At 38.5% G+C, this 17,490-nt stretch overlaps 1 protein-coding gene across 2 annotated transcripts in view; it reads left to right on the plus strand.

Annotated features, from left to right (window-relative positions):
- Nucleotides 1-17,490, plus strand: part of nrp2b (neuropilin 2b) — a 77,588-nt gene that overhangs the window by 20,371 nt on the left and 39,727 nt on the right. For both annotated transcript variants that reach the window (XM_055215433.2, XM_055215432.2), the window contains exons 3-6: nt 4,180-4,361; nt 11,862-12,089; nt 14,900-15,055; nt 16,717-16,886. In XM_055215433.2, the coding sequence (XP_055071408.2) occupies nt 4,180-4,361; nt 11,862-12,089; nt 14,900-15,055; nt 16,717-16,886 (736 nt within the window). The remainder of the gene's footprint in view (nt 1-4,179; nt 4,362-11,861; nt 12,090-14,899; nt 15,056-16,716; nt 16,887-17,490) is intronic.

Raw genomic sequence — 17,490 nt, forward strand, 5'->3', positions numbered from 1 at the left:
TGGGCTTTTGTAGCAGGGTTTATATCTTAGTTAAATGGTGACGGTGACGAATCAACCAGTTTAACAGTCTCAGACAAAGAAAAACTCAAATCAAAGCACCTAAAAGTTTTATTTATATAATTGATTTATAGCAGAACAGATGCGTTTGTTTGTGTGTGTGTGTGTGTTCTTGCTTTATGCACATTGTAAACACGTTAAAAACATTTGTGAGGACATTTTAGGTGGTCCTCATCAGCCAAATGCCTTTTTTTAATCTATTGATGTCTGCAGGTCTGTACCAGGATCAGGACTAGCGTTGAAAGATGGTAAATCTCCTCATTAGTCTGGTATTAAAACAGTGGATGAGATGTTCTAGATGATAGTGGAGCAACCGAGTAGTTGAAGGCAGTTGCCATTGTCTATGTGAAATGATCCAGTGAAATGATGTCTCTCTCACTGTCTGTCATGTTTTCATCCATTATCACAGAGTTTATTTTAATGTTGAAGGAAGAGAATGACAGGCAGTGTGAGATCAGGTGATAGCAATGAGGAGTGTTGTATAAATGTTTGATTGGAGAGTGCTTGGCTCTTTTAGCGCCCAAGATAAACTTCTCTCTTCTTCTCAAAACAAAGGTCCAGCTCTTTTTCACAAAACCAATGAATCAGGATGTTTATATATACATACATGCATCTTTCATATACACATCCATATCATATACACATATACACATAAGAAACAATCAAACAAACAGAGTTTTGAAAGTGCAGAGGTTATACTTTTTATTAGAGGTCGACCGATATGTTTTTTTATGGCCGATGGCTATATTAAATCAAGCTGTATGGCCGATATGAGGCCGATATAAAACAAAAATTATCACAGTAAACAAGAGACAAACAGAAAATTAGTGTAAATAATAATAATAAAACATTAGTTATGCATAACATTTATAAATACACCCTTTTAAAGTACTTTTTACAATATTAAAATTTTTACAAGACATAATAAATGTAGATCTGACATCTTATGGCACTGTTTGAATAAGTGTGTTAAACTAGTGTGGTGTTGTGTGTGAAACAACATAATGTCATGTTAAAAACATACCTGTCAAGTTTTGGATTTGAAAATAAGGGAAATTTTCTGGCGCTAACCGCGAGCAGTCCCCCCAACCCAAACAAGCTTCAATATCCCTTACATTTTAAGACTGGTGCTATAGCCTAAATGACAACACAAAATGGTATAAGGGGTGTCAAACTCATTTTACGCTGAGGGCCGGATGGTAAATAACGGCACGATGTGAGGGCCGGATAATTTTTTTAAACCTTAGTGTACTGATAATTGTGTTAAAATTAACTAAACAAACTAAATTAATAGCAAGAAAACTGGTGAAACACAAAGCTCTGTGAAAACTACATTTCATAAGTCACACTCATACTGTACAATACACACAAATTTGCATCTGTCCAAAACCCACTGGCATTAGGTTAAAAAGCCTTAATTTAACTTCTTTTGCATTATACCTTAATGGCAAAATTATTTATAAACCATTCACTTTTCTTTGTAATGAGAACATTTAGAAAATGAATATGCATATAAATATATGATGTGTTACAATATTACTAGCATTAACTTAGAAGTGATTACAAGTGATTATAAATGGGAAATATAATAAATAACAAGAATTAAAGTGTGACAATAAATATGCTATATGATTTACCTGCTGGCTTGATAAAGCTTTGAATCCACGTTTGCAATGTTGAACTGCCTTTACCAGCCTCCCTTTCCGTTCTCTGTCTTTATTTTGTGAAGGCATTGCATTGGTGGTTTTTTTTGTCTACAAAGTGTGCCAACAACAGCATATTTAGTGTTTATATTAACTTAGATCTGATCGGGAACATTAAATCCATTAGACAAGCAATAATACTTAGAATGTGGTTATTTTGTTGTAGTTTGCTTGCTAAGTTGCTAGCACTTTTAGAACACCGACAGCAAATCATTACCGGAAGAAATACATAAACAAACTTCCAAATGAGTAATTATCCGGTTTAACAACTGATATAATGTAATAAATCTACCTGTTAATGCAATGAACTTCAGAAACTGTCATCTTCGCTCTCCAGGGAGAGAGTGGACACAGAGATGCTGCGGAGCGGGCGGAAAAACACGAAGTGGATTAGCGGAATCTTAGTGGATCTTTTGCGTGAGGCTAGTGACAGAGCTCAGATAGATTGGGGATGTTTTTGTTACTCCGCCCGGGCTTAATTATTTTGTAATAACGGAGGTTAAAATACGGGAGATTTACGGGAAAATACTAATACGGGAGGACGGCGGGAAAGGAGGGTAAAATACGGGACTTTCCCGGCCAAAACGGGATACTTGACAGGTATGGTTAAAAAGTGAATAATGAATGGTCATTTTACTGTCTGTCAGACTTTGGCTTTACATTGAGTGACTCTTTTTTATTAGAAATATCAAATTTAAGTAATAGAAAATTTACTGGCCGATTGATAAAAATGTAATGGCCAATGGCGATTAAAAAATCCAAATATCGGCATCGGCAGTATTGTCCTCACTACTTTTTATACAACATTGTTTCAAACTTTGCTCAGATTTGGTATAGTTCACCCAAAAAATTTATCATAATTTACTCACCCTCGAGTTGTTCCAAACATTTATAAATTTCTTTGTTTTGCTCAACACAAATGAAGATATTTTTTTAAATGTTTATAACCAGATCTGGGGCATCATTGACTTCCATTGAATTGCACTAATCACCATTTAAAGTTCATTAAAACCTTTCATAAAATTCTTAAACAAAACCCATTCTTGTCTTACACTGTCAAAAATAAAGGTACAAACTGTCACTTTGGCAATACCCTTAAAAAAAGGTCCTAATTACCATTTAGGTACCAATATGTATCTTTGAAGTACTAATATGCACTCTTTGGTGTACTTTTTTGAAAGGGTACTGTCCCAGTGACAACTTTTGTACCTTTATTTCTGAGAGTGTAGGAACTTTTTGATTCACTTCAAATGTTGACTAGTGTATTTTTTCTATTATGGAAGTCAATGGTGCCATAGATCTGCTAGAATTTTTATTTTTGGGTAAACTATCCCTTTAAATTGAAAGTTTAAAATCAAATAATAAGAGATTTTATGATCTATGAAATATCTTTGCTATCCATTCATCGTATAGCTCTATACTTTTACTGTATGCCAACAATTGTTTTTTCTCTTAGAAAATGTATTTTTAGAAATAACAACAAAATGATACTAAAACAAATTACAACTGAAACTCCATTAAGCAGGAAAGAAACCTTTTTCTCTGCGGGAATACATCACGCTCAATGAATATGTCAGAGCAAAGGGAACATCGTCTCTCCTACTCGAGGCTCATTGATTTCTTTGTCTGTGCGTTTGTCTCGCAAGTTGCAGGAGTGTTTAAGACCGTGATCCTCGGCTACAGATGCTCTAAGAGCCCATAGGCTTTTCGAAAAAGAGGTTAAATGAGGCACAGCGTGCCTTGTGGCGTCACGCTTTGGTGTCAAGCACGATTCTACAAGTACAGCTTCATAAAACTAAGCCTTATTAACACGACAACACTGTGCTAAGTAGCAGCACTTTTTACATCTCCGTGGCTGCCAGCTGGACTCAGGTTTCTTTCTTTGTTATTGTATTTTAAAAAGAAACTCTTTTTCATGTGTTATGCTATCAAAAGAGAGCAGATAATACACCTGTCTTTGTATTTCTTATTGTCTGTGCCTCTTTGAATAAAAGCTTTTTGCAGTTTTAATTACTTGTCATTAGGGTCAAGTTTGAAAGGTCTATAATGGAAAGAATCTATTTTGTTCAGCCAGCCAGAACGTGTTAGGTGTGTATAATTGACATCATTCCATAGTTAATTGAGATCAAACTCCTTTTAATCACAATCCCATTGTGCATTAATGTTCCCTAACAAGGCAGTTCATATCCAGAGACTTAAAAACAATTCAAGTCAAAACTCATTATGTCAAGGACTTATAATGCCATCCATCTAAAACCTTCAAAAAAGACTTGCTACTGCCAAAACTCAAAGTAATGTCTACAATGTTGGTGTGCCATTTGTTGTTTATATGCAAATATCAAACTATGGATAAATCTAAGCGACAATCTGGTGCCCGGTCCCTTTCACATGATAACAGACGTATTTGATCTTCTCATAGGTACGACTTCATCGAGATCCGGGATGGAAACTCCGAGAACGCAGATCTGTTGGGGAGACACTGCAGCAATATCGCCCCCCCTGCGATCATCTCCTCAGGCCCTGTTTTGCACATCAAATTTGTCTCCGACTACGCCCACCAGGGGGCGGGCTTCTCGCTGCGCTATGAAATCTATAAGACAGGTAAGCGTGTGCTACGCAGCTGGATGTAATTCATCATAAACAACACGGTGTCAAAGCCTTGCCAATCTTCCAGCGTGTTTGAAGAAAGAATCCTCTGTTCTTGGGCTTGTACTAACACACAACGTTTAAAGCAAAGAGCGGTCCACTGAGCCTGCAAAGATCAGAGACATATGATTTCTGTGTTGATGGAGCTGTCTCCCTTAACACGTATTACAAATTTTCCCCTTCACACAGGAAACATGTGCCTCACCTTTTCTTTTATCTACCCGGACTGCAATGTGTCAAATCCCACCTGCCTGAGAAGTGTTGATTGGCTTTTGTAAATCGGAGGGAAGGGTCCCAATTGGTCAGTGTGGTGTCATTGACAGCCTACTATTTTTATTACTTGGTTGAAAGGTGTAGATTCACTTTGGAGGGAAATCCTCGGATTGGTGAGTTTAGAAGCAGGAAGACACGGTTGCCATTTATGACGAGTTTTAAATGTTTTATTGACAGGCGGGAAATGTGGAATTGCCTCATTCAATGTCTCACATGTCATTCTTTTTTGCATTCGTGAAATGCATCATATGCAGTATCTCTTTATTATATTTGTAAATGCCTCCGGAGCACCCTGCTTAACTGTAACCACCTATTGGTGCATTTTAACAATTTCTGTCCCCTTCACGGAGTCTGTTTGCAATGCACCATCACAAATTCAGATCAAGGCGGCCGCTGGCGGGCTAAATAAACAGCACAGAGAACGTCCCTTGTTCCTTTTTCAACCTTCCTAAAGTATTCCGGGAATGCCTCTTTAATTGGCCCCTGATATATCGTCCCCTGAGGCCAGCGACCGGGCAGATGGGGTTACAAACACAACATGTGTGATGCTCTTTTCTCTTAGCTCCCCATAGTAGTAAACTGGAATATAGAGTTGGAGCAGCTGTCATGAAGTTGGGGGGGGGATTTCAGGGTATAGGCCGGAGAGGAAGTGACATTTAGTGGTTCTGGGAGACCGAAACACAATAGAGAGTGTTTAATGAGATCTACCAGGCAGATGAAAAGCCAAGCTCACTCATTAGTGTGGACAACCGGCACTAAGAGATATCAGCGAACACTTTAGCGTGAAAAGATGCGGGGAGTGGAGGAGGAAGTGATGACATGCCACCCCACAATCCCTTGAGTGTGATCTGATAGTGTGAGAGCTCCATAGCAACCTGGCCGACACAGAGCAGAGGTACAAACTGTGATGAACGCTATCACGACGGCAGGTCGCCGGGTTTTTTTTAATCATAAACAAGCAATAATGATGACACCCGTCGGCGTGTGGAAGCTGGCAGTTGCCATGGCATTAACAAGATCTCATTATACTCAGAGGATGCGTGTGAAAATGTGTAGGAGTGTGTGTGTGGATGCATGCTGGTTCAAGCACAAAGACAAAGGAATTTTTGGACCGTAATGAACTTGAGAAAGTATGCGCGCCAATGTGATTCGGTGGTGTATGAGGATTCGTTCCATCACGACACCTCGAGACATCACCCACATAACCCACATGCTCATTGTTAACACACATGGTCAGACACAATGATGGACATATAGGGTGTCAAATATGCTAAGCCATTAAATGTTTAACTTTTTTAAAGTTCTGTGTGACTGCTAACTGATCTTTGGAGTTCATTCAAACTGGAAAAATAATAATCTGTCGTTTTTCGTGTGAATGAGAGCACAGCCACGCAAATTGCCAAAGCTGATAATTATACATTGGGCGGTTATTTATTTTCCTTGGAACTTCCTTGGAATGCATTAAACATTAACTTTAAATATTATTATTTTAAAAAAATAAATATATTAATGAATATTTATATTAAAATAATCTTTATATATTAATAAATTGACATTAGCCTGGACTTTTTCTCACAAAAGAAGTAAAAATAAGATGAAAGAAATAGAATTTAAAAGTAGAAAAATTCTACACAACAACATCAGAGATTAAAACAGAGAGACCCTGAGTGTTGTTTATTTATATTGGTGGGAGTACTGGACGTGTCCTGGCGTGGTCAGAGTAGTGTTCTCTAGCGCTGATAGGAATCTTGGGTAAATACACAGCCTGAAGGTGTGTCCGCCTTATGTTGCACAGCCTGCTGGCAAGAAACACTGCATCAATTCCCCACCTCCTGCTGCAAACAGGAAATCACTATCTAGTCGCCCTTGAGCCGCCCAACAACTACCTGTACCACTAAGCTCTGGGATTTCAACCCCTGCCCTTGAGAACAAAATTATGTGTTATTTCTCTAGCTACAGTATATGGAGCTTTGACCATGACTTGCGCCTTGCAGACTGAATGTGCATAGTAGGAAACACCCCCAAAACAGACATTTGTGTTCATGTGGTCAGAAGTAAGTAACACAGTGACTGTAGGGATGCATAGCGATTAATCGCGATTAATCTATAGCAGAATAAAGGTTTTTGTTTACATCATATATGTTTGTGAACTGTGTATAATAATTATGTATATATAAAAATATGCACACATGCATGTATAATTTTAGGAAAAACGATATATTTATATATTAAGTATTTATATATATAATATAAATTATACATAAATATACAAATACACATGTAAAAATTTCTTAATATATATATAAATATATATATGCATGTTTGTGCATTTATCTATACAAAGTTATTACACAGTTCACACACATAAATGATGTAAACAAAAACTTTTATTCTGCTATAGATTAATCGTGATTAATCGTTATGCATCCCTAGACTGTACTCACTGTGTTACCTCTGAACCTCATTCATAGTAACCCATTAATTTACATAACCGTGCTTAAAACCTAGCGATTCAGGCGTCACAGTTCGTATGGTCCATTTTTTACACGTATGCGAGGGTCCGCGTACAGTGCGCACGATGCAATTTTCGTCAATAGATCAGTGCGTGCATGCTGTACGCGCACAGCTAGATTTATTTTTAAAACCTTTGCATGCATTGTGTCTGCAGGAGAATGTAGTATTAAAGTAATATGTAGCCTAGAAGATGCATTGCATTTTGTCGCAATGCCCATGCGTCAAACATCTATGTACATGCACTATACTCTGGGCTTTACCGTATGAAAGTTTATCAGAACGTCCAAAAGTTGTAGTGATGATAGTATAGAAGTGCATGTTAAAACCTAATGGATGGAGATACTGCCCTTGAGATGTTTTTCTACATTTGTACATGCACCAATCAGATCACAGCTAAACTAAATGTTTTTTGAGAAATCAATTTGTCAAATTAAGGTCACATTTCATACAAAAACAAGTTATGTCATATATATATTACACATTGAAAATTAGCTTTTTAATGACAAATAAGACTTTCTACGCAAATTCTTATGATTGTAAAGCATCTGAATGTTGTTTAATTTTTGTGCATTTTTATTTAAATGTTCATTATACTGATATAAAATAAATCAATATTTATTAGACTCTCATGACTAAATTTGAACTGCAGGACACAATAAGGACAGAGACAGTCAATCTACTAATGTAAACTTGAACGAAATATCATACTGTACATGCTCACACGAACATTAAAACGTTCATATGAACACACTGCTGTCATGCCACAAATCCTCACAGACACACATCTACATTATTACTTGCGTGTATGGTATGAAAGCATAGACATAATCATGTAAGCACACCACCCACATACACTATAATAATCTCTCTGTTCACTCATCCATGACCAACTTTCGTATTCTACCCAGCAACGCTGCTTAAAAACAACCCCCTTCCATTTCCACTCCGGACACAGACGAACCCAACCACGCTCGCCAATCCAGCCGCTGGCCCCCAACGCATGACCCAGCCATGGCTTTCCGTCTGTATACTGCCTGTTTTTACCATGCTCACAAACGTGGATTAATGAGAGAGAACAAAAACGCTGATGCTGTCACGGTCACTCATGCATACACACTGTAACCCAGTACAGTAGAGGCTCAGCGGGGATCCTGCAAACTGTCTGCCCGTCTGAGGTAGCGTGAGCATGAGGGGGTCAACGCGTGACTCGAGAGTCTCATAAGCACAAATATATACTCGGCTGTACACACAGACTAAGAAGCTGGCCATTATAAAGCAGAATAGCTCCACTGCGAATTTGCCCCATGTATGTGGGTAACACAGCACACCCAGTCTGGGTGCTTTCAGTCGTGTGTTTGCACGGTTTTAATGCGTTAGGGGTCAGAGCAAAAGAAATTGCAATGACAAAAACCCAACAGATAGCAGTGAGATTGCATTTGTTATTTTTACTCCTGTTAAGTTCGTATAATGAATGACATAAATAACTATCCACATTAACTGAATGTATGTTGTTACAGTATAAATGATATTTGTGGCAAGATAAAAGTCATAGTGGTCACCATAAAGACCTAAACTTCCTCTCGTGTGAGATTTAAACTTTTTAATTGCATTTCTGCTATATTTTGGGTCTTTTAGCGCTGGTAATTAGGGTGTTATTTGGGGGCTGTCAGTTTTGACAGGGATAAGACTGCTGCATCATTGTGTTATGCAAAGACGTGCTGGGAATTGTTTAGACATTTCACCCATACAGACATGTGTAATGAGTTATTTATATCATCGGCGAAAATATATATATATATATATATAGTATGCGTCTGTATAAGTAAGAAAAGCATTGAATTGTTAGACGTGCACAAGCAGGTGATGGTGTACATGCATGACTGTTTGACCAAGGATGTGAGTCGCACACATACACAAGCAAACACACAAAGGCCTTGAACAGATGTAGTGTGCTGTATTAGTGCAGACAGTGTAACATTAACCGGTCCTGCTGTCTCTTTGTATATCAGCTGCCAGGGTGCCAGACAGGGCCAGATTTCCTGTGTGCTGCCCACATTGAGGTGTTGCATGAACAGAGGCGATCCTACACCCCATTTAGGGAAGGTTCAGGCCTTCTTGTCTATCATCTCAGCTCTCCCCTAAACATTTTTCATTAATTCGACTGTCAGCACCCTAATTTGTGTGATTACGTCAGCCTCCCTAAAAAAATGATTGTTTCCAAGTTACTTCCATTTTGGTACAATCACTAAAACAAAATGCAGTCAAATTCACTTCTGTTTCTGATATGCAAGAGTTTTAATACTGAGCCTGCAACCTTTGGCACTCAAAGCAAAACTAAATTACCACTAAATCACAACATCATTCAATCTCCTTAAGAGCTCAGTTCCCGCAGGCTGAAATCCTAGAATCGCTTGGGTGCATGAGACCACTTGCATGTGTCTGTGTGTCTCCTGAGTCTCAGGGACAGGCTCGAACCCGTCCCTCATGGGGTCAGTGACCTGTCATTAAGGGCCTCAGAAAGTACACTGCTCTGTCTGTGACTCGAGCGCTTTAAATAGATCGCTATTCATTTTGCAACGGGACTATTTATGTAAGGATATTTCTTCTATGGGAGAAGAGGTGGCTCGCATGAATTGTGTGTGTTTGCGTTTTACTGGGTGACAGGAGGTTGTTACTAAATAATTTATTAGCAAACTAGTCTATATGCTATCCATGATGTGTGAACTTATATGTAAACAGTATATGCACTATTAATTTATCCGTTGATTTGTTCTAAGATGAATTGGGAATGATTCATAATGCATAATCAAAATTTATTAAAGTATTATAAATAATTCTGTTTACAGAAATAAACACTAGCATTGTAAAACATTTATAGTATGCTAGACAATGACCACTGTACACTGTCAGGTACACTGTAATAAAAAGTTGGTTCAACTTAAAAAAAATAAGTTAACTGCTGGCCTTAACATTTTTAGTTAATTCAATTAAAAATATAACATTTTTACACAACTTTTCTAATATTTGTAAGTTGAATTAAATTTAAAGGCAACCAGGTAACATCAGATCAGTCATGTTTTTATACAGCCTTTATGCCAAATCTTTACAAAGAATTTGGTTAATATATACCGTAAATAAATGTTTAAATGTATATTGGCGATTTAAGGACGAGTGTGTTCGTGAGAAGCAGTTGTCGCTTTCCGGCGGCACGAATTCCCACGCAGCTGCTCAGCTGAATCTCAAATAGTTAAAGCGTTTGCGTTATTGAAAAGTTAAGCATGGATCATTGAGCGTTTGTTCTCTGATCCCCTTACTGAGCCCACGCCACCTTTTCCAAAACCCTGTCAACATCTTCTCAATCTTTCTCTTCCTTTAGCTCTCTCTCTCAACATCCCTGTCTTCTGCACTTTTATTTTGTGAAATATACGTTTTTCATATCGGGACCAATAAGATTACGGATAGGATATCATGAGATGTCATTTGTATACCAGATGTGTGTGTTTGTTAAGGAGTGTGTGTACACGTCTGTGCATCAGTATGAGTGCAGTGACTGAAGAGATGGCATTACATGTTAATGTGGTGTGTGTTGTGTCGAAGGCTGCCGGTGACTTGATGGGTAGGACATGTTTGCTAACGCCAAGGTGAAGCATGACTGTGCATGTGTTAGCAATAGCATACAGAAAACAGGAGCGTTTATTATACAAAATTAGTATTAATAGCCAGGCTGAAATCCAGCACAGGTTCCCTGTACTACCTTAAAGAGATAGTTCACCCAAAAATAAAAATTCTGTCGTCATTTTCTCATCCTCATCTAAACATGTATAACTCTCTTTTCTCTGATGAACACAAAAGAAGATATTTTGATGAATGATGGCACAGCATTGACTTCCATAGTAGGAAAAACAAAATGATGGGATTCTATGGTTACTGTCAACTGTGTGCTTACCATCATTTATCATTTATCTCCTTCATCATTTATCACAATACTTCCATAATATTTGTTTTCCTACTATGATAGTCAATGGTTACAATCAACTGTGTACTTACCATCATTTATCAAAATATCTTCTTTTGTGTTCATCTGAGTTTAGAACAACAACCCTACTCAAGTCAATGCTACTTTATTAGACTTTCACATACAAACATCCAGTATGAGGAACCATAAACGCTGTGTTTCAGACTCTTGTGGTAAATAAATATTGACAGCAGCTCCAGGGAATGGAAATCACTCTTATTAAGCACTTTGCAGATGACGGATTTTTCTGTAAAGATTTAAAGCTTCGCTTTGATGAATGTTCCTATTTTTGCACACATCAATATTTTTTTCTCAGAAATCTAACCAAGTCCGAGAATGATTCGAGTAAGGAGTAAAGCAAAGTAATGTGCTTTTACCACCACTCCAAAATAAGTGCACTTTCTGAACATTCTGGTCAATACAAATTTCTCTCTCATACGAGTCTCCTCATGTCTTGCACATACACAAAACTGTGAAGCGAATTCCCTAAACAGCTTTAGCCCAAAAAGCGTTTCATTCACTAACCACCCACAATCCAGTTTATTCAGGCACTAAATGTGATGAAAAACACTGCATGTTATTTATATTAAACCACTGACAGTTCATGGTTAGCAAACCCCCCCTCTTCATTTTTCCCATTTGTCTCTCCACAGGCTCTGACTGTTCCAGGAACTTCACCAGTCCGTCGGGTGTGATAGAGTCGCCTGGTTTTCCTGACAAATATCCCCACAATCTGGAATGCACCTTCATTATTATCGTTCCACCTCACATGGATGTCACTCTCACCTTTCTGACCTTCGACCTGGAAAACGACCCTCTGCAGGGCTCGGAGACCGAGTGCAAGTACGATTGGCTGGAGGTGTGGGACGGCCTGCCGCAGGGTGAGTTTAGACGTTCGTAATCCTGAAGAATTCCATGTGGATTTATAGTTGGGATTCGGATTAGGACTGCGGTATTCCAAAGTCCCGACCACCCCGTGACTTTAAGAGGATTGCATTTCCCATTTCCCTGTGACCTCATTGTCTGCTTTGAGATCAGTATGTCGTATGTCTGCCATACATAATTTGTTCACCTAATGATTTTAAATCCACATACCATGGGACACTGTCCGAGCCATCTGGTTAGTTTATCCACCAGTCTATTCAACTGTTCATGGTTACCCTGTGACAAGCACAACCTGTCCATTGCCCACTGTGCTGGGTTTAAAACTCAGGCGCATCGCTGTTGTGCTGTTACTGCGGCTGCCGCTGGAGCTATTTTAGTTGCCGAGCGTTGGCAGATAAAAGCGGAGCCCAGGGCTTCTCTTTGCCTTATCTCCGTCAGGCGGGCCAAAAAGCCATGGTACCCATATTCTTCCACTCAGAGGGGTGGAGGAGAGAAAGGATGGGGGTAAGAGCAACCATGGTAACCTTTATCAGCAAAGCGAAAATGGGGCGTGAATAACACTGCAATTGGATTTAATCCCTGTCTCGAGTAGAGCGTAGTGCAATAGTCTGTTTCCCCCAGCTGTCTTATTAATGCTTCAACCCTAATACTGCATATGGAAGGGTGGTCCTCCACCTCTTTTGCTTTTAATCAGATGCGCAATGACTGCAGACTATGAAGCATAACAGTACATCAAGGGGGTTTACAAAAGTTGACACTCAGAGCAGCTTGGTCTACTCCGTCAATACCAAGTCTACTTGATGGTAGTCCAGCCAATCAAACATTGAGACCAGCCTGGATTAGATAGTAACCATTCTTATTGGCTTGGACTAGATAGAAACCATAACTTTTACTGGATTTTACAATGGGTTAAAGGAAGGATCTCCCATGTTTGATGGCAAGCTCCAATGCTGCGTACACACCAGATGTGAATTGAACTATTTGCAGGAGTAGATTACATACAAAGTCAATGCAAAGATGCAAATTCGTGTGGGCCATGCGAATGGCGCGAATTGGGTGGCGTGATTGCCATGAACATGCGCTACAGTAAATTAGCCTTAAACATGTCTTCCATGCAAGTTTAAAATATTCAACTCAATCAGAAAATTTGCATTAAAGTTGAATCCCATGAGTAATCTAGAGCAAGGAATGCAATGCCTCGTGTTTGGTGTGTACACACCAGAAGCGAATTTAAGTATTTGGGCGAGTAGATTAAGGGCCAATCTCATTTCTCTGTCTTACCCCTTCCCCTTTGTCTTCGTCTTCCCCTTGCCCCTCGAAACCGAGTAAAGGGGAAAGGGATAAGACAGACCGCTTGAACATTTTATTAAAAGTATCATAAAACATGAGTGTCATAATATAATCTCAATTAAACTGCAGAAAATAACGTTACTTTCATTTGTGCGACTCCTTGACAGTTCGACGTTCATCAATAAAACATCTTGATGCCGGCTCTCCTGAGATATTCCTACGTTAACGTTTACCCCTCTCTTTCAAGTGTGCTCCTTATCACACTTCGTTTCAAGGGCTATGTATCCCTACGCCTTGGCCCTAGCCCTAGCCCTTGATCAAACTGAGAATTGAGACACCACTTCGCCTCACATGAATGCGCAAAACCGAGGTGAAGGGGTAAGGGGAAGGGGTAAGACAGAGAAATGAGATGCACCCTAAATGCAAAGTCGATGCAAAGACGCGAACAGACGCAAATTCGTGCAGGGTGATGCAAATGGAGCAATTTGGACGACACAATTGCAGCGAATCCTCGCTATATTTGTGTCAAACGCGTCTTCCGCCCAAGTTGAAAATACTCAACTGAAGCATAAAATTAACATGACACGAAGCTAAATCCCATGAGTAATCTAGAGCAAGGAATGCGATGCTTCGCTTTTGGTGTGTTCGTTAACTTTTAGATCACTTAGTTAGCAGTCCAATGGTTGTGGGTTCAAACACAGATAATATGTAGCTTCAATGCATTGTAAGTCACTTAGTCTGCCAAATGCATGACGTGCAACTGTAGAATGATATTTCTTATTATTTGTCTTTTGATTTTGGGACAGAACATCACCTGGATATATTTTGAGATTTACCACTAAGTAGGCAAGATTAAAGCTGTATACACACACACACACACACATATATATATATATACCCTGATCAAAGCAGTTTGCTATAGCCACCTCAAATTATCATCAACATTATCAAGAGCGTGAATAAGTTATGTTAACCAGCCATTCAAGAGCACTTGCCGTATTAAAGTCCTTTCCTCTCCAAAAGAGAAGAAAATCAATGTGCATGATTGATACAAAGCTATTTCACCCATCCAGACCCCTGTGTATGTGAGAGAAATATAGAAGATGGATTCATTACTGTGAGATAGTGGCCCCTCTACAACATTACAGCCTGACCAAACTAAATCACATACATCTGTTGACAGACAAACCTTTCAGGATTCAGAGAGGTGCTGTTGTACAGGCTGTAAGCATATATAAAGAATAACCATTGTAATCTTCAAAGGGGCCAGTTTACATCCAAACACTGAGAAACCATTTCCCATATTTCATCTGATCTCCAGCACACATGCATATTGAATCCATCAGGGTTTAAGTTTGTCAGCGAAGGATTTCACATATTAAAGCCAGACTTCCCCAGTCTGTATCCAGGCTGTGTTATATTATCATGTCATACCAAGAAAATTGTCAGGCATTTTGTTGATATATAGTTTTCTGTCTCCGCCCGTTTGATATTTTTATAATTATGTGTTTTGCAGTGGGACCTCTGATTGGACGCCATTGTGGTACCAAAATCCCCTCTGAAATACGGTCGTCAACAGGTATCCTGTCTCTGTCCTTCCATACGGACATGGCCGTAGCCAAAGATGGCTTCTCTGCCCGCTACAACATGACAGCGAAGGAGGTCAATGACAGTAAGTGGCCTTACTTCTTTATTCTTGCCCCTTGGGTGTCATACAGTATCGGTGAAGCTTTCAATCTATAGCTGTAAAAGCTCATTTTAAGTAGTTAAATTGTAGTCAAGATACCCATTGCTAGTTACACTAAGGAACAATATAATTTTAGTCAGCCAACAGATGATATAACTCATCTTTACAATCAGAGGGCACATAAAAATAGACATGAGTTACATGACACTGAATTGAACTGATTGAACTTAAAGAGACACTGCACTTTTTTATATATATAATTATTTTATTGGATTTTCACTGTAATACAAAACGAACAAGACATCTCACAAAAAAAACACGCGTCTCAGATTTTTAAACAAAATATTACTAACCCATACATAACAGATTAGTGAAAAAAAAAGGGGGGGGGGTATATGAATATAGCAGAAAATTTAAATTTCTAGACATTTAGAAAAATACCATGTTCCTTGTTGTATAATTGGGCGAAGATGAGGTTCCATATAGTCCAGATATAGAGTCCACACTTTATAAAACATGCCTGTTTTTTTATGTAATACATAAGTAAGACGCTCTAGGGGAATTTTTTCAAAAATTATCTTATGCCAACCTTTAAGTGATGGAGACTTATCATTAATCCAATTAAGCAAAATATTTTTTTCTGGCAGCAAAGGAAAGAATATTATACAATTTCATGTTAGCAGATTAAACTATGCATTTATTACACTCCTCTTTAAAAAGAAATATGCTCATTTTCCAGCTTCCCTAGAGTTAAACATTTGATTTGTACTGTTTTGGAATCCATTCAGCCGATCTCCGGGTCTGGCGGTAGCCTACCACTTTTAGCATAGCTTAGCATAATCCATTGAATCTGATTAGACCATTAGCATCGCGCTCAAAAATAACCAAAAGGTTTTTATATTTTCCCTATTTAAAACTTGACTCTTCTGTAGTTACATTGTGTACTAAGACCGACGGAAAATTAAAAGTTGTGATTTTCTAGGCCGATATGTCTAGGACCTATACTCTCAAATCTGGCATAATAATCAAGGTCTTTGCTGCCTTAACATGGCTGAAGGAGACGCAATGATATTACGCAGCACCCAAAAATAGTCCCCTGCTATTGATAGTTACCAAGGGTGCAGTTATCAAAGGTGCACTTGAAAGGTACCAGGGTTTAAATAGGACAAATATTGAAACTCTTTGGTTATTTTCGAACGCGATGCTAATGGTCTAATCAGATTCAATGGATTATGCAAAGCTATGCTAAAAGTGGTTCCGCCAGACAGATCAGCTTTTTTTATTTGTTAAACACAACATATTTTGATAAATAATGGTAACCACACAGGTACTCGTATTTACTTCCATAGTAGGAAAACAAATACTGTGGGAGTCAGTGGGTACTGTCAACTGTTTGCTTGGTTTTTAAGTGCATACTTAAGATGCAGTAATATGTTTTGTAATATTAATTGAAAATGTTGTTTGTTACTAGAAAATATTTTTAAAAATAGCAGAACAGTAGTCGTCAAATTCGTAAAAATGTTTTTAGTTTACTATTATCACAACTTTCCCGGCTCTGCTATCACGCTGTTTACTTGCATGTCTTTCTTATATCAAATTCAAGAATTTGATTGTAATTAAGAAATCTCTCTTAACCTTTTCCTTAGACTTCCACTGCAGTAATCCTCTTGGCATGGAGTCAGGCCAGATCAGCGAAGACCAGATCTCTGCATCATCCAGCTTCTATGATGGCCACTGGTCTCCAAAACAGGCTCGACTTAACTACCAGGACAACGCTTGGACGCCCAATGAGGACAGCAACAAAGAATACATACAGGTGAGGTTCTCTCTCGCTTTGTCGTTCATAAGCACTCATTTCTATCTCATTTTCTAATTTTCAGTGTGTCTACATAAAAATAAATAAAGCCAGGATTCAGTTATTGTTGTTGTTCCTCAGGGATAGTCTTTATAATAGTCACATTTAAAGCTTTGTGAGCTATTGTCTCTGTTGTGAATTTTGTACAGTTTGTGTTTACACTTCTTTAGCAGTTTAAGTGGTTTGTGGATTCTGTTTGTGTCCAGGACTCATTACTTCTGATATTACATTTAGTGCTCTGTCGTATTGGTGTCAGGACACTGCTGACTTGTAGGCCTGTGGTAAAGCTCACGGTTGTTTTGTTGTGTTAACACCTAACATCTCATCCTCACTCTCAGAGTCCACGGTCCAAACATCTATCTTGACAAACAGCTGTCGTAAATGCCAACATGCTCGAGGACCTCTGCTCTGTTGTGTGTCTGTGGATTTAAAGTGACAGGGCTTGGTGTATATGTATTTTTGGTGTATATGTGCAGTTTTTATTCTTGCACCATTGATATTCATCTATCATGTGAGAGGTGTTAAGTATAATTTATAAAAGGGGTTGTTCACTCAAAAATGAAGT

This window comes from Misgurnus anguillicaudatus, chromosome 17 (genome assembly GCF_027580225.2).
Source record: "Misgurnus anguillicaudatus chromosome 17, ASM2758022v2, whole genome shotgun sequence".
Lineage (NCBI taxonomy): Eukaryota > Metazoa > Chordata > Actinopteri > Cypriniformes > Cobitidae > Misgurnus > Misgurnus anguillicaudatus.